Below are 23,798 nucleotides of genomic sequence, written 5' to 3' on the forward strand. Positions count from 1 at the left end.
AAATGGTGACCACAGACTGGGATCATTTGCCTGAGGGGACTGCAGAATGGAGCTATACGTGATGAGAGCTCTGGACCTCCCCCCATCCCTGTGTTCAGGGTTAGGTGTGAGGGGTGAAAGCTCAAAGCAGGGGAGGCCCTCCTACCTCTGGGGTGTTTGGTCATGCACGGCTCTCACGAGACTGGGACATGGGCTCCCATCCACCAGACTCATCTGCGCCACCCAGTCACCCCAAAACTCTGCAAACGCAGTGCTCTAAAGTCCTAAAAGGCCATGATTTAATGAAAACTTAGGAGAAACCACAAGCTTGCTCCCCCTCTGCGTTCAAAGGGAGGCTTTATGAAACTCTATGTTCCTGTTTTGAACGTGGTAAAGCAAAAGAATTTTCAAATTATCAGGGCTGCTTTGCATTCCCCTGGGACTGCACCTTTCACGGTGTCACTGAGACCAAAAACAAAAACAAACCAAAAAAACCCGAGAGCAGCAAATTACTCCTGCTACTTAGGCTTTTGCTTGAAAATTGCTTTTAGGGACATTTTCTTTGTTCTTATTTTCTTCGGCCCTGAGTGGGGAATAAGTTCATTTTCTTTTCCTTTCACTGAAATTGGAAACTATATCTTACAAAAAAGAAAGAAGTATTCTCTGTCCAGGTCCTCATTGAAAGGAGCCTGTAAAATCCAGCCCTTTTGGTCACGGTGGTAAGTCAGCGTTCCCCCATGGGCCGCGCTGCACCCTCCACCCCCTGGCAGGTGCTGAGCTGAGGCGGGCATCAGGTACACTTGCTGACGCACTCCAGCAATTCCATCCGGATGGCAATGCGGACGTGCCAGCCCAGCGGGATGAGCCGGATGAAGCGGGAGATGATGGGGGGCCGCAGCAGGTTCTGGACTGTGGAGGTTCGGTCCGAGTTTCCATAGAAAACCTAAAGAGAGGGAGGAAATCCTATCACCATCACAGAAGGGGAGAGAAAAGGAAGACAGGTTCCTGTCTGGAGTTGGCCCCAACTTTTAACTATGGAAAATCTCAGTGCTGAAAGGGCAGAGAATTTGCTGATGTCCCCCAAAATCTGACCTTGAATGACTGTCAGCACCTACATGCTCCAGGCATCAACTTAAATGAATTAAAATTAGGTAACAATTCTTCCTCAGTAACACTAGCTGCTGTTCAAGTGCTCAATACTGTATGTGATTAGTGGCTGCCATATTGGGTACTGCAGATAATAACATTTCCTTCATTGCAGAAAGTTCTATTAGACGGCGCTGATAGAAAATGCTACTTGATTCTTATCACCAATTTTGTGATTTAATCCTTTGCATTTTGACAAGAATTTTGAAAAGGAGCACATCACACTTAAGAGAGGAATGTTCCCATGTTCCGAAGGTAGCCAAAGTGGGGCTCAAGTGAAAACTTGTGAGCTGGCTCTAAAGTTGTGAGCCAAAGCTTAACTGTGTGTATCTACATTGATACAAACGGCAAGTACTTTTTAGACTTGGAAAAAAATGTTTTTAAAAAAGAAAAAGACATAAAAACTAGAGAGAAGATTCTCGAAGTGGGAGAGCAGTGCCCAAAATAGAAAAAGGGGTTGCTTCCTGTTTTTCGGGATGTAACATAGCAATTACGCAGTGGCTGTAACATAAGGTACAGTGGATATTTGGCTATATCTTCAAAGAAACTTCTGTGCACTTTTTCCAGAGTCCTAGTGCTCTGCCCAATGACACTGGAACATTTCACTTCCTTCTGGGATTATCTCCTGAAAAAAAATCTGGCTGCCACATTGACCTCATCCATACACAAATCAAGAAGGACCTCAGCTGCCATGACCTTGCCTTTATTTCTTCCCAAGAGCAACACCCCACATCCCCTTCTCTAAGCTGTTTGCCCTTGAACCTCTTTAAGTCAGGAGCCCAGTGAAGAAGGAGGATGGAACAGGCTCCAGATCTCACAACTGCTGGAGTGGAGCGCTTCTTTGCAAAGAACTATCAAGGCCTTCAGAAACACAGATAGAGCTTGAAAAAGAATTTTCGTATCTTTTTGAAAAGCCAACTAATAAGAACAAAAATGAAATAAAATATCCAAGTATCAAGATGGTTTTTCCTATTGTGTTCAAACTCCTTGAAATTTCAACCCATGAATGTCTTGCTGTACAAATTGTCATCAAGAGAGTACAGAGCCTTCTGATGTTCAGCTGCACATGTCTACTTAACCTGATGAAATGTCCAGATTAGCTGGGGGAAGTCCTCTCAGACAAAAGGGCAGTTAACATTTCCAAACAGCTGGTGAGTTTTTAATTCACTGCAGATAACATTTTATATATATATATGTAAAATATTGATTATATATTTATATGTGTATATATGTGTATGCATGTATGAATATACATATGTGTGTATATATGTGTATATATTTATATAAAATATATAAAATCAAAAGCCTACTGTGTTCAGTCTGTGATGAGCAAGACTTGGGTGGGTCTCAGCCCTCAGAGGTTAGTAGGATATAAAGTTGCTCAAAGGTTTAAGTGACTGTTTCTTCTCAGCTGGACTTGTTTTAACCATTTACACAGTTTAGTGGCTAATTTGTTGAGATTGTCGGTCTCAGTAGTAAGGAGAGGCCATATCTACATAAAAGGACGAGAACCTAGCCACATCAGTAGTAGATCAAGCCAGACCCATGCAGCAAAGTGTTCAAGGTCCAGTGACTTTCGCAGAATCCAAATGGCCAGTCTTGATTATTCAAGCAACTCTATGCTGATGTGAGAATTCAAAGACTTCTTTTGCACATACGATGGCACTCATTCACAAACTGTGCTAGACATGAGGGATACAAGAAAAGACCCTTGCCTCGTCGTCAGAGAGCAGATAGTGTTGTGGGGAGGAAGCACGGATGATTCACCATACCGTGGGGTCAGTGTTCTGACAGAGGGTGGCGACAGGAACACAGGGACGGGTGGGAGGGGTGTCCCAGAGGGGCTGTGTTGAAGTTGGTTTGGGGTAAGCCCGACATACCCGGTTGTTTCCGGTCTGGTCCTTATAGTAAATCCAGTTCAAGCTCTCATCGGTCCTGTACTGCACACTGTACTTGGTCATCCACTCGTCGATGTCACAGCGCCCCTGGGTGAGGATCCCCGAAATCACCTTGACCTCCTTCAGATCTATCTGCAACCACTGGCTGCTGTCCTGGAACTTGGAGAGCCAGGCGCACCTGCCGCGGACACAGCGAGTCACCAGGAGCCTTTCCCCGTGAGCGCCTCCAAAGAGCTGGGAGGTGCTGTCTTTTGAGGGGATGCCAGCACCTGAAGAGACCCCACAAAGCTCGGGCAGTCTGAGCTGCAATCTGTTAAGCACCCAGAGGCTTGTCTCCGAGAAGTGTCCGGCCTCTGGGATACTTGTATAGTTTCTCTCTCCCTGCACCTCCACCGCCCAAGGAAAAATTGCCAGATTCAAATAATTTTTCAAAGAAATGCCTTCAACTGTAGCTGAAATCACCTTTGGGGTGTGGTTGAGCATGTTTTTCTTCAAAACATGCGAATCCCTGGTAATCGCACCTTCCAGCCCCCTTCCCTTTTCATTAGTCTCTCCTGATGTTCTTTTTCCGTAAGTCTTTTTTTTTTTTTCTTTAATTTCACTCTCTTCATACCTATCTGCGTCTCCTTCAGGTGCTGTCATCCACGCCATGGTAGGCAGCATGTGCAGAACATGGAACCAAGTGGCTCTGGAAGGGCTTTTCACAATTGTAAAGCAAAGCAACCACTGAAGGAACTGATTTATTTTTTGGTTATATCCTCATAAGTTGTGGAAACCTATAGTTTCCCTTTGTGATGTGTGCGTGTGTGTGCGTGCCTGTGCGCATTAATAAGCTTCTCGGGGACTCGGCCCTTGGCTGCCTTCTCTTCTAATTCTGGACTTGCTCCTTGGGTGGCTCCTAACTTTCAGGTCCATCTCAGACTTTTTCTAAATTCTAAACCCTAAGAATCAATTGCTAGCTAGACAACTTCTACTGGATGCCATATTCATCTCAAATAAAACATGTCCAAAAAGAGCTCCTAATTATCCTCACCCCAACCCCTCATTCCAGTGTTCATCTCTATGAATTCTACCCCCTTCCTCTCTGTCACCTCAAACATCTAATCCATCTCTTGGCTCCATCTCCAAATTTCTCAAAGTCATTTACTTCTCTCCATTTCACTGCCACCACTCTAGCCCACGTCACCCTCAGTTCTTGCCTGGACGGCTGCCATAGCTTACTTAACTGGTCTCCTTGGATTCCTCTCCCCACCTCACCCCCCACCCGTACCCCACACTAAACAGCTCTTCCCACAAGATCCAGAAGATTTTACTTAAAACATAAATCCGATTGTGATACTTCCCAACTTTAAATCTTCCTCTGATAGAGTCTGCTCATTGTCTCCCAATATCCTCTTCCCATTTCCTTTAGTAATAGAACCCCTGAGTTTTCTCTGGGCAAGTGGCCACCCAGCTAAGATCACATTTCCCAGTCTCCTCTGTAGCTGGGTGGGACAGTCGGACCAAATTCTGATCAATGGGATGTAGGCAGAAGTGGCCAGCAGGATTATGTATGTATCCTTAAAGGAAAAATATATGCACTCCGCTCTTCTTTTCTCCCTCCTGACTAGAATGTGGATGTGATAGTGGAAGCTAGAACAGCCATCTTGGACCCCAAGGTGGAAACTTCATGTTAGGGTGAGAGAACAAGGTAGAAAGAGTCTGGGCCCCTGATACCATCCAGCTGCCATAACAACCCTAGACTGCCTAATCACCTCCAAGTTAAGTCTCTGTATTTTGGGGCTGTTTGTTACAGCAACACAAACCTGTATTCTAACTAATGCACATTCAGGGTTCTCCCATTATCCCTAAAATAAGGACCACAGTCCTTAACATGACTTATAAGGCCTTGCACCATCTGATTTCTTTCTACATCTCCAGCCTCATCTCACCTGTGCGCTAACCTCGCTGGCTTTCTTTACAGTCCCCATCCATGCACTTGAGGGATCTTCCGAACTCAGGGCCTTTGCACCTGCTGTACCCTGTGCCTCTCTCCCCCTTCCCCCCACCTGGCCAACTGCAACTCTCAGGTCAAAGATCTTTTCCTTAGAAAGCCTTCCCTGGTGCTTCAAGTGGACCAGGTCTTTCTTCTCCTCTGCAGCACTCATCACACTTGGCAGATGGCCAGTTGTGTGACAATGTGCTTAGAGTCCCTCCTCTAAACTGCGTGCTTCTCGAAGACGAGGAGCTCATTCACCTTGTTCACTGCTGTATCCACTGTCCTTGGCAGGTGGAAGGCACTCAGTCAGTATTTGCTGAATAAATAAATGCATTCTGTGTTGTTCCTTTATTACAGAGACCTACTTTTTCAAATCACATGAAAAAAAAATCGCCTGAGCCTCCTGCTCTGCTTACCCAAAGCCTTGACTATTGAGTCGGGCCTTGTTGGCGGTCCAGGAGGAATACCAGCCCACGTACTGCTCCAGGTTGGAGCAGGTGATCTGGTCTGGTGTAACCTCTCCTGACTCGAAACCCAGGGGCTTATGATATGGGCATTCTGGGAAAGGAAAAACAATGCACATTAAAACACTCATATCGCATGGCAAGACTCAACAAACACGACATGATCGAAATGACAAATCCAACCCTCTCGTTCGCACTTTGTAAGGTGGAGGATGTTTTCCTTATCAGCGCCGTTCGCAATGGGTAGGACTGGGTCTTCATCCTCTTCACTGCTCTTGCGAGAAGAGAGTGAAGATGAAGTAAAGGGATTGCCATAGAGACTCACAACATTCATAAAAGCAGAGGGAAGTAGTTCCATGGCAACCTCGTGGAGGGGGGGGGGAGAATTTTGAGAAATACTTCACATCCTCCACAAACTCAGAGACCTAAAAACCAAGAGGTTCACAGGAAAATATCATACTTAAATGTCATACTCTTTATTTTCCTCATTAACACGGGTTAGCCATCCCACATGATGACATGAAGGTCCCTAATTGTCCTCAGGCAGCATATGATGCCAATTATAGGAACAAAACAATGGTGAGAGGCAAGAAGGGCAGTTATATATTGAGACTGACTTTCTACTTGTAAATTGCAGTTTTTCACTAGTCTAATGAAAAAAAGGAGGGGGGGAATGACATGCGTCTAAGTGACTGTTGAATAAGGAACAGTTGAAAGGAACTGCTTTTTCCAAATAAGAGTAGCCGAAGCTGGTTCTTGTATATTAATTGCTGCTTCTCACAGATTTCCTCTCACTAATATAGCATTCAGTTACCTGGTCAGAGACTGCCAATTGCCAACCCAGTATCCATTCTCCCCTGCTTTTAGACTAAAGAACCCTAATTTTGTTGGGTGCAGCAACATAGCCAGCTAAAAAAACAAAACAATCTTTCCCAGCCACCTTTGCAGTTAGAAGTGACCACGTGACACAGTTTCTAACCCATGAGATAGAAGAGGATGTCTGCTGGGGATTTCCGATCAGATTTTGCTTGCCCCCTCTTTCTTCCTCTTGCCTAGAAGGAAGACCTGATGGTTGGTGCAACAGTAGCCATCCTGCACCCTGGGGGTAAGGCCAAGAGAACTGAAGAGACCTCAGCCCTGATATCTTTAAGCTGCTCCTTACCCCTGGTCTTTTTACCGTGTGAGTCAAAGCAAAACTCCTATTTCAATAAGCCACTATTTAGGGGGTCTCTTATTTATAACCAAACCCAGATTCTAGCTGAATTTCTTTAGAAGACAAATGATAAACTTAGGCAAATACATTCTCCTAGTTTCCCAGTTGTGAATGGTAAACTTCAAGTAAGGCAGATCAAAATACTTTCTTTCCATGTATAAATGTGAGTTCAGATTGAAAAGCCAAGTGTATTTACTAGGGCATCATCACCTTCAGCAATGTGAGTGCTGAGGTCTTTCTGGCAGATAATTTTCAAAAGTCAGTAAAACTGAATGAGGCATGTAAAAACTTGAATGCCATCCTGAGGCTCCAGAATGCCTGCGGGGATAGTCATGCCCTGTCCCCAGAGGCTGAAGACAGAAGGACAGCTTCAGGCCTCTGGCCAGGGCGACTTAACTGCCTTTCTGCCCAGTGAACCAAAGAAATAGGGCCAACTCCCACCAGTAACTGCAGCTCAGCGGGGCTGGGGGTGAGGGGACAGCATTTGTAGTTTATCAAGTACCCGAAGCTTTGGGGGGGCCTATTAAAATAATGTCAAGGGAGAGAGAATAGGAGCGCTTTCTGAGCCACTCCATCACGCCTTGTGTGGCCAAATCATCAGGGGGGCTTGTTAAGAATGCAGTTTCCAGGATTCCACCCCCAGAGTGGCCACATTTTTAACAAGCACACTTTGAAAACCTTGGTCTACCAGGGAAGGCGTTGGCTGGAGAATTCAGGGGGCCTGGTGCCTGTGGCCTTGGGGGCTCCTCCACCTCCTCAACTCCCCTCTGACCTGGAAGACAAGCTCAGCCATGCCACTGGAAGGAGGGACAAGGCCCCGGCGTCAGAAAGCTGGGTTTCAGTTGGGCCCTCGGTCGCCACTTAAATTCTAACTGTGGATATCTCTAAAGACCCTCCATCCTGAACCTCCCTTTTCTTGCTCCAGGGCCACCAGCTCAGAGGCAAGAGGCAGAGGGGAAAGAAAAGCCATGGCCACCTCTCCCGATTGCTTTATTCTTGGCATTTTGCTCTTTCTCTATTTTCCCCTCACATCTCTTTTGCCATCTCTTCCCAGTTAGCCCATCTAACAGTTAAGAGTTACACTGAAGGGACCTGGCCAGTGGCAATGGTCTTGGAGGCCTGTGAGGGCTTGTCCAGACGTGGATCCTGCCCACACTTTCCAGGGGAGGCGATGAGCTCACCATCCCCATGGTTTCAGCCAGTGTCTGAGAGCCAGTGCCCAACCCCCAGGCCCCAAGCTCCATCCCACTGCCGCCTGGATATTCTCTAAGTGAACAGTTCCATCTGGGTGACCCAAAGATGCTTCACACTCGTATGTCCAAAACTAAGCCCTTCAGCGTCCAAGCCCCAAGCCTACCCCTGTCCAGTGCTCCTGTCTCAGGCATTGGCACCTCCAGCTACACAGCTGCTAACCCAGAAAACGCAGTGTTTTGGCCCAAGGCACAGAGCAGAGACTCTGTGATGGGTCTCAGCCTGGGCGTCACCTGGAAAGTTATAGAAGTGCTGGTGTTCGGGCCACACCCCCAGAGATTCTGATGTCATTGGTCTGGGGCATGACCTGGGCATGGGGTAAATCTTCAGGTGATGGTAATGGGCAGCCAAGGTCAAGAACACCTGCTTAGAGCCAATTCGACCTAGGATTGGATCCCACTCTCCCTCCGGTGAGCTTTGGCAAGCTGCTCAACCTCGCTGGGTCTCAATTTCCTCATCTGTGAAATGGGCACAACAGTAGTCCCTGCCTCCATAAAGTTGATTTGGGATTACATGAAGCAGTGTTTGTAGAGTGTAGAGCCTGTAGTGCCTGACCAAAAATAAGCAGCTATTACTGGTGTAATAGGGTGAATTTATGAGAGTATATTAATGTCTTGAGTTGTGTATGTTCGTTTTTTATGGTGAAGACTCACCAGGGGAAAAAAATCTAACACCCCTCTACCCCAGTCTGTCTTGCCCCCATCATCCTCTCTACATCACCCTGAGAAGGTCAGCTTCCTATTTCTAAACATTTGGAGTCTCCTTGCATCAGGAGGGAATAAGCTGTTTGCACACGCATGCATGTGATTTGAGAGAGGAGAAACCTGTTGACAGCCTAGCATCTCTCAGGCTTATGGATTTGGAAGGCCTAGGCCTCAACAGGAATTAGCTGACTGTCCCAGAGGAGGTGGCCAGAGGCTTTGGGCTTTGACCCTTGCTGCGGGGTGGGGGGCTCGTGGTAGGGGCCTGATCTCAGTGGGGAAATGGTTCCTCTGAGGGGGCTGGACCAGGGATGGGGGGGCGGGAGCCCTGAACTCTTGACACCCTCAGAGACTTGGGAAGGTCCCAGGACTGAGCTTGGTTCAGAGGGAGAAGGGCCACCAACAAGGTGTCTGCCTTCCTCTGGGGGCTGCCGGCCGGGCAGGGAGCTGCCCTCAGCCTGAGCCTGCCTTTGCAGGCCCCTGGGGTGCAGGGGGGTGGTGGGTGGGGAGGTGTAGTCCAAAGGGGATGGACAGGATCTTCAACAATCCTCCTGTCTTTAGACTCCTGACAGCCCATGATAAAGGGGGACTCAAACCGGAGTTATCTGAAAATTGGAAAAATAGAAAATGTAACATTTCTCCTGCTCTTTGTGCCCTGGAGTGAAGGGCACTCCAGTTACATGATTACTATTTTCCCTGTCTCCTCCTTTCCCCTTCACCTGGACACCTCTCCTCATCCTTTGGATCTCTGCCCACTTCCCCAGCTCCCCCGGTCTGTCTAGCTCACCATGCTTTCCTGAGCCGAGCAGAATGCCTGCGTGTGCTAGGCACTCAATAGATATTGACTGGATGGATGAATGGAGGGATAAACAAACTTCATCACTCCATCTCAGGTGGCCACTGGGGATAAGCAAAGAAAATGGCAGGAACAGGAAGCAGGGAGGTCAGGGAGGAAGTGGGAGTTGACTGGCCCAGAGAACTCCCACTGGCCTAATCAAAAAGAAACTGTCAATTGAGTCTAAACTAGTATCAAGCAACATAAATAATGTTGCTGGAGGAATTAAAGGGATCCTCTGTACACACACAGAATATGTCCTTCCCAAGTTTTCTGCTCAGTGGAGGTTACTGTAAGCTATTAAGCCTGTTTCTACACTCATTTTACTCTTAAGGAAACACCTGCCTCTTCTGTGGCACAAGTGTCTCTTCTGAGCGATGATTTGATAATGAGATCGATAAAGTCATAGTCATATGTGTTGTTAATCCAGGCTATGTACACTTAACATACTAGCCTTTCTTATGCAGTAGATAATTTCTCGATGTGTAGACATATAAAGGCCAGACGTGCTTTTAAAGAATATTAACCTAAAGGAACACAAAGAGAGTTCAGGGCCATTCTTGACAAAAGACATGTGAACATTATTAGGCACATGTGTTAGACTTGAATCTATATGACGATGTAGTGGAATACAGAATAATATTTGTAGGAGAATAGGGTATAAACTTGAATATAATATGGAAATATAAAATCCAGAATATAAGTAAAGCGTTGAGTCATTAGATTTCTTATGCTTTGATACCTTCCCTGCCGTATTTCCCCCTCTCAGAGTGACGGGGTAATCTTGGCTCAACTGTGGAAAGGACAGACCTTTGAATATAATAGTGTTAAGCTGAAGATTGGGAGGCCATAATGCACCTAGCTGGTCACCTTCTGTTCTGTGGGTAGGGCCCCCTGGCAGTAACAGCCAGTGTGCACTTGCGAGCGTCTCCTGGCAGCTCTGAATGACCCTCCTGTCCTGTGCTTTCTAGGGCCTTCTTCCGTGCTAAGGCGGGCTCTGGTGGAAGCGCTGAATCTCAGGATCCAGAAGGACCAGGCAGCGTTCTTGACGTTCCAATGAGGATCTGAGGCATTGACAGGCAAGTGAATTCTGGAAGGTTGTGGCTAGTCCTGCTGCCCTGAATCATCTCTTTCATGGAAAAACAAATGAACATTAATGAATCAACCATTTAACACTAAGGTTGCATTTTTTTTCCTTCCTGGGAATATCTGTGTTGTTAAAACAAAACAAAACAAAAATGAAAACCCCAGTGGGGAGAGGAGAACACTTAAGCTAAAAGAATTTCTGATTTCCGAACTTCAAGTTCATGGCAACTGTGTAGGGGAGAGAGCCTGGGCAGCCCAGGTCATCTTGCACATTCCTCAGACACACAGCCCTCCTCAGCTGCACAGTTGATCAGGTCAATGAAACCAATCCGCATAAATAATCTCTTTTCAATTTCTTCTTAGAAAGAGCTTCCGTGGACTGGAATTCCAGTACGTCTCATGTCTCTAGTGAAGAGAACATTTGTTTCCACTAAATGGTAAACTCCTCCAGGGTAGAGACAATGGTTCATTTTTGTCTCCCCATCGGCACATAATACGCACATGATGACAGGGGGTGGAATTGAATTCTAAATGGATTATCAAGGAGGGTGCCTCAGTCTTGACTGGGCAGATCACCCCAGCACAGAATGGCTGCGGGAGCTCACGCCGTGGAGCTCAGTGAGACGTCCCTCCCGTGGGAGAAGCCCGCTGAACTCATCAGCACTTACTGCTTTCCTCGCTACTGCGCCCCACTGTTCCCTTCCAGAAGGCTTAGTTCAGAAACCAATTCCTACCCCTTTAGTAAATAGGAAAACAGGCAGAAAAGCCTTTGTGGACGGCCCCCTCCCCCACATTTGCTATTTTAATGCAAATTTAATGAAATAATGCAGAGAAGCTCACACGCTACACACAGACCTCTCTCCTGGAGCTATTATTAGGCGATTATGTAAAGTGAATGACGCGCCGCCACATGGCACCATCATAACCCTGGAAAGGGGGGGCAAGGACAGTTTCAGCAAAAGAGGTTCCGAGCTGTGGTAAATACTGAGCATGGCACATGTGTGGTAGGCCGCCTGAGCCTCTGAAAGTCAGAGTGTGACCTCTTAGGAGGCAGGAAGAAAAGGAGCTGCAGTGTGCCAGGTCCAGGACAAGATGCTTTAACGCCTCATCCATTTTATTCCTCGTAACAACTCCTTACAGCAGGGTCCGTTTTTATAAATAACGTTTTATTGGAGCACAGCCATGCTCGTGCATTTACATTCAGTCTATGGCTGCCTTCCATTTGAGGTGTTGAGGCCCTATGGCCCACAGAGCCACAAAGATTTACCGCCCGGTCCTTCACAGGCTAAGTTTGCTGGCCCCTGCCTTAGAGGAAGTCATTCATATTGGTCAGGAGAGGCTGTTTATGCTGCAGAACGAATTGTCACAGAAATTTCAGAGGCTTAACACAACAAAGGTTGATTTTTCACTCAGGTGATTCATTGTGGGTCAGCAGGAAGTTCTACTCCACTTAACCTCCCCGGCACCCAGACTAAAGGAAAAGCCACTTTCTCAAGCAGGGAAATGGACCTCATTTCAGAAGAGACACGGCTCCCATCGGCTGGAACTGCTCCTGTGAAGCCACCTGACTGGGAAGGGGCTGAGAATGTGGGGAAGCACGTGGTTGTTTGGTGAGCAATAAATATCCGGGCACAGTAGTATTGCCTCCATTTGACAGAAAAAGGCCAAAGTGGGAGTCCCAGAGTTAAAAAACGATGCAGCCAAGATTCCAACTCTGGTATTTCTGGCTCAAAAGCCTGTGCTCTTCTCAAAATTGCTGCCTATCATTAGTTTATTTTCGATAAATTCCATTAGTCTCTTTCATTGAAAGTTAGGTCCCATCTTACCATCTCACCGAGGCCAACTAGAGATCCAGGAAACTGTTCTGAACAATGACATCAGTGCAGTTTGTTGGAGCAGTGGCCATTGAGATTTGAAGTTCAAAGGCCAACTGGAGAAAACCCAGAGCATGGCATTCAGGGAGTTTAATTCATCAGGGTTGAAAGAGGAGAAACAGGGTGTTCCCAAGGATACCCCAAGGATCTGGTGCCCCAAGGAGAGGGGACACTCACCCGGTATGCAGTCTAAGGGGGTGGAGCCTGCAGACCACAGGGCATTGGCACCTCCTTGGCAATCGCACTTGCACGCTTTGTGGTACCAGGGATCCTCACCCTCATCCTGTGGGAAGCCAGAGGGGCAGGAGCTTCAGAAAAGTCACAGTCAAAGGCAACTGTGGTCAGCACCACTGGAAAAGCTCGCATTCAAAAACCTTGCTCATTCATTTCCTATTGTCTGTGGCAGCTTTCACACTACAGCAGCACAACTGAATTATAAACCCAGTTTAACCCACACAGTTGCCACTCATCTTTGAGTCTAGATAAACAAATATTTGCCACCTTGGGTGACCAGCTAAAAATCTCACAGACACACCCACGTAGAGAGCCATGTCCACCCCATTATATTTATCTTCAGGGGCTTGAGGAGCCCCAGTCCGAGGTCAGGCGCCTTACATCTCCTGGAGGTCCCTTCTGGGGATACAATTTTAAAAGGGACTGGATTCAAGATTCCGCCATCTGATTTAAGACCTGGTTTACTTGCATTCACTCATTAAAAAAACCAGTCTTGGAGCTTGTCCAGATAAAACGTGCTATTGCCACCACCAGAAAAAAAAAAAAAAAACCTTTAAAAATACGTTTTAAAAAAAGTGATAATCCTATACATTGTTTTGGCTAGGAAAATCTTCAAAAATAGTATCCATATGAATTCCAGCCTTCTTACTGTAACATACCTCAGTAGACGATAATCCCAGCGTGGCTGAGCAAAAGGACATGAAAGGAAAAATCAAGTTATAAAAAGAAACAAAAATTCAACAAATGATTCATTACATGGAAAAGCGAAATGATCACAGTCACATAAAAGTTAACAAAGCCCCTTCTGGAAGAAGTCAAAGTAGGTAAATACGTGCCAGGAAAAACATCCACAGATGCTGAGGAAGTAGGGATGTGACACATTCAGGTGATTTAGAATTAGGACATTGTTAAAAAAAATTTTTTTTTAATTTTTTTTAGGTTTGTCTATTATCTACAGGAAATATCAAACCACAATCAAAGTGTAAATACCGTATAAATGATGTGGAAAAATTGAAAATGTGTAAAATTTAACCTAAGACTAACATTTAACCTATCTTCATAGAAGTATGAATAAATAGAATGAATGCACAATTTAATAGGAAAGGAGTTTGTCTATATTAGCATAAGCTGATTGTTTACAGCTGCACTGTCCATTGTGGTAGTCACTAGTCCCATGTGGCTATTTGAATTTAAATTCATTAAATTAATAAAATTAAAAATTCAGTTCCTCAGTCACACCAGCCACATTTCAAGTGTTTGCTGGCCACACGTGGCTAGTGGCTCCCGTACTGGACAGCACAGATACAGAACATTTCCATCATTGCACAAGGTTCCATTAGACAGCGCTGGTTTAACACACCAAGTTCCATTTCCCATTTTCAACAAAACAAATGCCTTTATTTATTTTCTGATTATAAAAGCAGCACATACCTATTATAAAAATCTCAAACAAAACCTGAGTGTAGACAGTAGATATAAAAGTCCCTCCTTAACCACTTCGCTATCTAAAAATTGAATCTGATGCCCACCAAAAATTTTCAGATTGTTTTAGAGAGTTAAAGGAATGGTCTCATCCTTTTCATTATAATTATAAAGCTATTTTTTCAAATTGTGCCTTTCTTTAAATAATATGTATCCATTTCACATACCACTTTCACGTGTCCACTGTGAGCCTGGCCCTGCACCAGGGCCTGGGCCTTCTGAAATGGAAGCCTCGCTCTCTGCCCACAAGGGACTTGAGGACTCAGGAGAAGATAGACCACTGGATGACACACATGGTGAGTCCTCTGCTGGGTTATGCATAGGCTGTAAGGGGAGTCAAGGGGGCATATCTTTTCGCCTGGGCGGATTCAGGGCCATCTCTCAGCTGTGGTCAGCAAACTGCTGTCTCTCCTGGTCCCTTGTCCACTGATGATTCGTTCCTAGAGACTCCTTGGTTCACTTGCTATGGGCAGAATTGACCGTCTCAGGTAGCAATGTAGACTAGGGAGCACCATCTTGGTAGGAGGCCAAGCCCTGTGCTGGCAAAGGAAGTGACCAACGACTTCTTTTTGTTTGTTTGTTTATAATTTTTATTGGGGTATAGTTGATTTACAATGTTGTGTTATTTTCAGGTGTACAGCAAAATGAATCTGTTATACATATATCCACTCTTTTGTAGATTCTTTTCCCATATAGGCCACTACAGAGTATTGAGTAGAGTTCCCTGTGCTATACAGTAGGTCCTTATTAGTTATCTATTTTATATATAATAGTGTGTATGTGTCAATCCCAATCTTCCAATTTATCCCTCCCCAACTCTTACCCCCCCCGCCACATCGACTTCTTACTTTCACATCCAATGGACTCTTCCCAACACTAACCTTACATCTTCATGCTGCAATGTTGGGTGCTGTCAGTTCCTCCCATCTTCCTTTAGCTTCCATCACACTACTCACCTGCTTCTCCCACCACTCTAAATAATCCTTCTTAATCTCTCTCAAGAGCTCTGCTTCCTCTACTCCCGCCCCCAAGATCCCGACATGTGCATTGAATGGCTTATTGGATATCTCCCCATAGATGTCTCTTACTATCTAAAACTGGACCCAACCAAGTGCTGGCCAGGTCATGAAGAAACCTGAACTCTCATATGTTGCTGGTGGGGGTATAAGTTGGTCTAACCTATTTTTAAAACTCTTTGGTAATTTATACAAAGGCTGGACATATATGTGCCCTATGACCCAGCAATTCCACTCCTAAGTATTTACCCACTAGAAGTGCATACATATGTTCTCCAACAAAGAAAAACATGTACTAGATTATTTGTAACAACAGTATTTGTAAAAAACCCAAACTGGAAACACTCATATGTCCATCACGAGTAGAATGGATACGAGTGGTAGATTTACACAGTGGAACACTATACTGCAATGAAAATGGATGACCTACAACTCCATGCCACAATATGGCCACATCTCACAAACAATGCTGAGTGGAAAGTCAGATGATAAAGTGGACATACTATATGAATCCATTTAAAATGTACACAAGCAGGCAGAAGTCATCTATGCCGCTAGACATTAGGGTCGTGGTCACACTTGGGGTGGGGACTGGCAAGGAGGAAGCCCAGGGAGGGTGTCTGGGGAGCTGGTAAAGTTCTGTTACTTGATCTGAGTGTTGGTTACTTGGGTGTGTTTAGTGGTAAAAATTTATTGAGCTGTACACTTACCTGTACTCTTCTGGATGTATGTTATACTTCAGGAAAAAAATTTTAAACACTGAACTCATTACATCCTTCCTCAGATTGTTCTCCTTTCTCTATTTCTTAGCCTACTGATGGCTCCACCATCCCCCTACTACCCCATCCAGAAACCTGGGACTCCTCCTAGTTACTTCTTTTTCCTAAACCCCCACATCCAGTGTCTACCAGGAGCCATCTTTCCTCTCTACCCACATTACCACTTCCTCTCTCCTCTGGATATTCTCCCTGCTAAAGAGAGACCTTGCCTCATCCATCCTCCGTACTGCCAATGCCTGACTGTGTCACTTTCCTGCTCCAGACCCTTTGTTGGGTCCCCATTACCATGGCCCCAGTTTCACCTCTGACATTTATTAGTTGTATGACTGCATCTCTCTATTTCCTCATCTCTAAAATGGGTATAATAATAATGTGTCCTTCAGGGGTTGCCGTGATGTATCTCCTGGCTACCTCTCCAAGTTTATTTTTTGCACTCTCCATTACTTATAATTCATCAAATGTGCCAGGCTGTTTCATGCCTGTATGCCTTTGTGCATATGCTTTCTTGGCCTCAAACGCCTTCCCCTCCCAACTTTTCTGCCTACTTATCCCCTTCCCTATGAAGAGGACTTTTTCTGTCCCTCACGTAGAACTCACCACTTGCTCTGGCCTTTGTATCCTATTTCTTTCTTATCCACAGGTTTATCTAAGCACCCGTGCAATAATAGAAATTGATATAAAAGATAGCTGATAATGACTGGTCCCAAAGCATTCATTCATTAATTTTCTTTGAGCATCTGCTATATTCCAGGCCTAGCTTTAGGTGCTGGGGAAATAGCAGTAAACAAAACAGAAAAAACACCTGCCCTCCTAGAACTTAGAGTCTAATGTGGGGGGGTGAGGGGATAGTGAATGTATGAATAAAATATATAATACGTAAAATAATGATGACTGCTATGGAGAAAAATAAAGCAGGGAGGTGGAGGGACAGGGAGTGGTACTTTGGGGCTTAGGTAAGGCTTCACTGAGAAGGTGATATTGGAGCAAAGACCTGAAGGAAGTGAGATACCTGTGGGCAGAGCCTTCTGGGCAGAGGTAATAGCATGTAAAGACCCCGAGGTAGGCCGGTGCTTGGCATGTCATCTAGGGGAGACATGATGGTGGCTTGGCCCTGGGGTGGTGGCAGTGGAAGTAATGAGAAGTGGCTGGATTCTGACTGTCTTTGGAAGGTAGTGCCAACAGGATTTGCTGACAGATGACGTGGGTGTGAAATAAAGAGAGGTTCAAGGCCTGAGTGCCTGGGAGGATAGAGCTACCATTTACTAGGGGAGGAGAAGATTCCAGGGGAAGCAGGGATTTAGGGGGGATGGGGTAGAGATATTCCGTTTGAGAGACCTACGGGACACCCAAGTGTTGAGGTTGAGTGGGCAGCTGGCTAGAAGCTACTAGAGCTCAGGGGAAAGGCCAGATAGGCTGGGTGGTGCCGCGTGCTTCTCACAGTTAATGTGTACATGAAGCCATAGTATCAGTCCCACAGCTGCTCCCCAAGAACTGCAAAGTAGATGAGCAATTGGCATCTAGATGGTTTAAGGGCTGTTAATGCAGAAGGCACTCGGCTCTGCCCCATCTTCCAGAGAAGCTGGGTTGGCAGAAAAGCAGAAAGGCTTTGTCAGCTGTGCCAAGACTCTCTTTTGGGGGGACCAGAGGTGAGGTGTGTGGGTCACTGACAGAGCGGCCTTACTAACCAGATCAAATTGGCCCAGAGGACGTGCCCTGGCACTGAAGAGGGTCTATGCAGCTGCAACTGAACAAACCCAGAGTTCACGTGAGGCCCTCTAAATTGCCAGGGCGCTCAGGGCCTTTGCATTACCTGGGTCCATGGGTGGGCCCCCAGAGAGGCTCCAAATTGTGCAGAAACAAAGCAGAAGGCAAAAAGGAAAGGGCGGGGAGGTTTCTACCTGTGGAGAGGAAGAGGCCCAAGAGGGAGACCTGGTTTCAGAACCACCGCCTGTGCTCAATCAGATTTCTGGCGTTGTTTCCCCTCCCGGGCTCCTCTCCCCAGAAAGCGTTTGTCTGTAGGCAGCCTGGGGTTGTGAGGCACCAGATCTTATGGAAATGAGCAGAGAGAGAAGGAACAACAAGCCTTTTACAGGAAAAGCTGTCACCAAGGGAGCAGCAACGTGGCTGCTCTCGTCCCTGAAATGATTTAATCACCCCAAAGCTGGCGAACAAAAGCAAAAATCGTGTTGACGACAACGTCTTATGATACCAGAAAATAACACTGTTGGGATGAGCAAAAGAAAACAGGTCAGCCTTTAAAGGAAAAAGGACAAGGTTTCGATTACATGGTTGCCTATTCTTCTCCTCACTCAGATCGTCTTCGTGATTCCTCCAGGTTACGGGTTTCCACCAGAGGGTCTGTGACGTCTGCCACTCACCAGCCTTAGATTTATGCAATAGGGGACGATTCTGCCCTTTTGCTCAAAGGGCTACTCCATAGGGAAATGCTTGTTACCGCAGCCAGAAAATTCAAGCATGCCTATTTCTCGAAATGTACCTTGCAAGCCCAGTAAGCAAAGTGTGCATTAGACACACTTAGGGAAGACTATTTCAGTCTGTTTGCTTGGTTGTCACTAAATACGGAGTTTTCCTTTCCATGGAAACAGGTGAAGCCGAGGAGAAAAGCATAAAATTATGAATGATAGAAACTGTCTATAACTACCTTCCAATCTATTTGAGAAACAAGAATAAGACACAGGAGAAAAACAGCAGGCTGCAATAATGTCTCTCTGGCGAAGAAGAAAGAAGGAAATTGCTTCTGGTGTGAAAGTGTTACTCTTTTAGGTGACAGGCATATTCATGGGTAAATCTGTTATCTGTACATGCTTCAACACAGGTGAATGTCAAAAATATATGCTAGGGGGCTTCCCTGGTGGCGCAGTGGTTGAGAATCTGCCTGCTAATGCAGGGGACACGGGTTCGAGCCCTGGTCTGGGAAGATCCCACATGCCACGGAGCAGCTGGGCCCGTGAGCCACAACTACTGAGCCTGCGCGTCTGGAGCCTGTGCCCCGCAACGGGAGGGGCCGCGATAGTGAAAGGCCCGCGCACCGCCATGAAGAGCGGTCCCCGCACCGCGATGAAGAGTGGCCCCCACTTGCCGTAACCAGAGAAAGCCCTCGCACGAACCGAAGACCCAACACAGCCAAAAAAAAAAATAAAATAAAATAAATATAAATAAATAAATAAAGTAGCTATTAAAAAAAAATATATATATATATATATATGCTAGGGACTTCCCTGGTGGCACATGCCAATGCAGGGGACACGGGTTTGATCCCTGGTCTGGGAAGATCCCACATGCCGTGGAGCAACTAAGCCCGTGCGCCACAACTACTGAGCCTGCGCTCTAGAGCCTGTGCTCCGCAACAGGAGAAGCCACCGCAATGAGAAGTCCGCGCACCGCAACGAAGAGTTGTTCCTGCTCGCCACAACTAGAGGAAGCCCGCGCGCAGCAACGAAGACCCAACGCAGCCAAAAATAAAAAAATAAATAAACTTATTAAAAAAAAATATGCTAAGTGAAAGACAAAAGACCATATGTTGTATGATTCTGTTTAAATGAAATGTCCACAAAAGGCAAATCTATAAGAGACAAAGCAGATCAGTGGTTGCCAGTTGCTGGGGGGAGGGGGAAGTGGGGAGTGAGTACTTAATGTCTACTGGTTTCTTTGGGGGATGATGAAAATGTTCTAAAATTACATTGTGTGCTCCACAAATCTGTAAATACACTAAAAACCATTGAATTACACACTTTAAATGGGTGAATTTAGTGGTATGTAAATTACATCTCAATAAAGCTGCTTTGAAAAAAAATCTGCTATCCCTGATGCTTGATACACCTGATGCTTGATACACCTGTGTATCACCTGTAAGATGAGGCTTGGTGATTTTTTTTTTTTTTTTTGGCTTGTTTTTATATAATAGCCATGACCAAGCAGTGGAACAATATACTTCAGTAAGGTGGATGTTTTAAAAATCATCATCGGTATGTAACCCAAAATGTACAATGCAAGATAAGTAGAAGCTTGCCTCAGTTAAGAGACAGAGGTAGTGCTTTACTATGATGATTTGTGTATACCCAATGACCCTTCATCCAACGCATAAGTGGAGTCAATCCATTTACCTTATTTCACTGTAGTAAGGATCCACTGCTGCCGTGGAACAGAAACAGCAAAGAGTAAATTAGACAAAGAACCTTTGTCTTCAGGTTCCCAGTTGTGCAGGATACATCTTTCCCCTGTGCGTTGGCCTTATTTCTCTATCTGGATTGTAAACTGATTAAGTGCAGCAATTGTATTCTGCCTTTTTTCTCTGCCTCCTGGCGTATCCCTCTAACTCAGGGTAGAGCACACCTAGGTTGCCAAGCCAAGTTTTGGTGTGGCTGCTTTCCTTTGGTGCCGCGTGAGGGTGGAGGGCCTGGGTTAGGTGGGTAAGAGAATTTAAGTGTTTCAAGCCTACCTGCTGGACCACATTCCATTCCACCAGGACAGATGGGATTCTCTGTTCTTCGTGGAAATTTCTGGAGCTCCCCAGCCATGCACAAAGATTGATAAGCTATAGAACAGGAAAGAGTGCTGTGCCCTGTGCCTCCTGACAGCGTGTCTTTTATTATAGTTATCCCCTGACTGCGCAGGTGTAATTGAAAAGTGACCTGATAACCTTTTCTAGGGCTTATTCCCATTTAGGGGTCACAGAACAAAGATTTTAGAGTTGGCACAGCGAAAACAAGAATCTGCCAGGTGTATCAAGTTCTTACACAGCATTTAGCCTGTCATAGCAGGAACTCAGTAATGGATTCTTGAACTGACATCAATGGATTCTTGAATGAATCAATGGATGAATGAATCTCAATGCCAATCACAAATAAGAGGAGTCTGAGGGTGAGCCCTGTGGATGTCTGAGAACCAAGGGTATTGGGATCTAAGCCTTGAAAGGTTCTGTTTAGATTTTCTTGCTGAGGAAGAGGCACGGAGTAAAGGGAAAACAACAACCCCCCCCCCCAAAGCATCTTAGAGTAGTAAGAGTTTCTGGGACGAGTTGCTGACTCTTAATTGCAAGGGGGGAAAAATCCCAGACAATTGGTCTAAATGAGCCTTACTTAGAAATATGTCTTGGGGGTTTGCAAAATAACCTTGGGGTTATATTTTTACAGGTCTTTCCAAATATTGAGAAATGTGACTAACAAAAGTTTTGAGATTGGGTAATCATGAAAGTGAGTATTCTACCAATAAAATATAATGACAGAGTAGAGAAGAGAATGATTTAAACCAGGGATTCTGACTCTGTGTGAGTTTTGTCATGTCTGTCTACCAGGTCATTGGCAGAGCGGAGAGGTCTCCTTCCTGCCCTCCGTATTTATTTCCTGTAACGCACATAAATACACAGTGACCACAAAGAACCAATTTCTAATGTCTGGAATGAACCTAAAAAGGAATTCTGAGTTGATGGGTCCTTAAGAGTTGAGAGAGGCATGGAAGAGCATGATTTCAAAGATTGACAGATAATTTAAATGTTGAATTGGATGACATTTTAGAGATTTGCCTTTAATTTCTCCTTAATTAAGCATTTCACTCCCGCCAGGGCTATATTTAGAAATTTTAAAATGATTGAGTATATTGAGTCTTTGGGGATTCCTGACTCTCAGTTGGATTATGCTTTCTATTAGTGTCCAGTGGTATTCGGCGTGCTATGTTAATCCATATTTAAACTAGGGTGACCTTACATCCTGATTTGCCTGGGACAGTCCTGGTTCACACCTGTTGTCCCAGCAAAATTATTAATAGCATCCTCCACCACTCTCAGTAGTGTCCTGGTTTGGAAGATTAAATTCTATAGTCACTCTAACTTTGACTCCCAAAAACTTTCAAGAATACACCACACTTTCTTATTAATTGTTGCAATTTATAGCTATTTTATACGATTTTTGAGACCCTTCTTTCTGTCCCATTTTAAGCATCCTTTGAACGTTAGAAGGCTCCTCACAGAACCAGAAAGCCAGTGGTGAGACAAAGAGGACTGCATCACACAAAGACAACTGTTGTTCATTAATAACACATATTAATTAATTAGCATGCTTTGCTAATTAATAATATTTTAATTATTCTGGTTGCATTTCTATTAATCAGCTGTATGATTAAGTCAGTTGTATTATTAGGTATTTAATGAGTGCTAATGGTTTGATAGCACATACCTTCAGAGCCAAAGAGAAGTAAAAACAAGAAGCCTTCTATCTTGCGTGGCATTCTCCCCTTGTCCTTGGCTGCTGCTCTTCCTTATCAAAGTGGAGAGCTTTCCTAGGAACAGCAGCTTAACTTGAGCACTGGCCTCATTAAGCATCTTATTTCATTTACTTCTTAGGGCTTTGGCCAAGCCCCACTAAGTTAACCCACATAGTTACCTGCCTCAATAAGAAGTCTCAGAGGAGAAGCTAATGTCAACTGAGGTCGGTTTAGCAAAGGAAGGTATTGGCTTTATTCTATCTTTAAATGTAAGGGAAGCAGTGGAGGAAAATAGAAACTAGAATCAGAAGACCCAGGTCTTAATCCTTTCTCTGCCATCATCTTCTAGGGGGTGACCTTGAGCAATTTCCTGCCAAACAAACACTAACATTCTCGAATTCTATGAAAATGACATGGATTCCCCCTCTCAGAAAGCAAGTTGGCATCATGTTTACACCTATTCACTCAGGAAAATACTAAATTGGGAGGGGGTGGTCAGTTACACACAAAGATTTACATTGCTGTGTTATATATAATAAGACAAAATTGGAAACAATCTACATAGGGGATTCAGGACAGCAGGCAGGGTTAAGAGCACAGATTCCCAAGCCAGACTGGATGCAAATCCCGGCTCAACCAGTTGTTATGTAGCCTTGAGAAAGTCACTTAAGGTCTCTGTGCCTCAATTTTCTCATCTGTATGATGGTGATAATAATGCCTATTTCATAGAGTTAGTTTGAGGCTTAAATGGGATGATATACATAAAAAATACTTAGAATAGTATTTAACATAATTAGCTATTATTATTACTATACAGCCAATAAGAATAAAGTTGATGGGGTGGGGAGGGGAGTTGTTTAATGGATACACAGCTTCAGTTTTCCAAGATAAGAAAGTTCTGGAGATCTTTTTCACAACAGTGTGACTTTACTTAGCATTTTGGAACTATACACTTAAAAACGGTTAAGAAGGTTTAAAAAAAAAGTTAATGAAGTGATTGTAATAAAAAGGACAATCATGTGTTATACTCCTGAGTTAGAAAAGGATACAAATTTACCCGCTGTATGAACAAAACTATGTGGAAAAACTCAAAGAAAAATACTGAGTTTCCCCTTCCCTTTTTTTTTTTCGTATACATATATATTGCAAAATGATTACCACAATAAGGTTAGTTAACACATCCATTATCTCACAAAGTAACCATTTTTTGTGTGTCTGGTGAGAAAATTTAAGATCCACTCTCTTAGCAAATTTCAAGTATACAATATTGTTAACTGTAATCACCATGCTGTACATTAATCCGCTTCCCTCTATAGTTCTTGGCCACCACTTTAGCTCTTGACCTTTTTCACCTCAATCCCCCAGGGTCCCAGAGACCTTTACTTCACTCCTGTTGTCAAAGATGAAAAAGGTCAATATTGAAAAGATAATAATAACCCCTCAAAGCGAAGCTGTAATGAACTAATACAGAGGAACAAAAAGGAACTAAAGTTTACTCATTCAATCAGCATTTTGGGGGTGTCCACAAGCCTGACGCTTATTCTATACTATGTATGGATTCTTCATTAAACAGACAAAGGTCTATTTAACAAACCCTACTGCGGTACTAGAAAGAAAAGAACTATTTTTTTCTCTGCTCTGTA

The 23,798-nt window shown here is 44.7% G+C and overlaps 1 protein-coding gene across 1 annotated transcript; it reads right to left on the reverse strand.

Moving 5' to 3' along the window:
• Positions 1-769: 769 nt before the first annotated feature.
• On the reverse strand, positions 770-22,179 carry RS1 (retinoschisin 1). Its single transcript, XM_007173565.1, has 6 exons — positions 22,128-22,179; positions 13,319-13,344; positions 12,603-12,708; positions 5,418-5,559; positions 3,006-3,201; positions 770-922 (listed from the first exon to the last, which is right to left on the reverse strand). Exons 1-6 carry the CDS (start codon positions 22,177-22,179, stop codon positions 770-772), a joined length of 675 nt encoding a protein of 224 aa, XP_007173627.1.
• Positions 22,180-23,798: the final 1,619 nt, after the last annotated feature.

This window comes from Balaenoptera acutorostrata, chromosome X (assembly GCF_949987535.1).
Source record: "Balaenoptera acutorostrata chromosome X, mBalAcu1.1, whole genome shotgun sequence".
Taxonomy (NCBI): Eukaryota; Metazoa; Chordata; class Mammalia; order Artiodactyla; family Balaenopteridae; genus Balaenoptera; species Balaenoptera acutorostrata.

What these genes read in the sequence shown, in the direction of transcription:
- RS1 (XM_007173565.1), bottom strand. Translation starts at nt 22,179, where the DNA reads ATGCCACGCAAGATAGAAGGCTTCTTGTTTTTACTTCTCTTTGGCTCT. An exon ending in CCCCTTAGACTGCATACCGG is followed by an intron (nt 5,560 to 12,602) that starts GTGAGTGTCCCC and finishes TTCCTTTCCCAG; the next exon opens with AATGCCCATATCATAAGCCC. An exon ending in ACCAGACCGGAAACAACCGG is followed by an intron (nt 923 to 3,005) that starts GTATGTCGGGCT and finishes CCCTCTCTTTAG; the next exon opens with GTTTTCTATGGAAACTCGGA.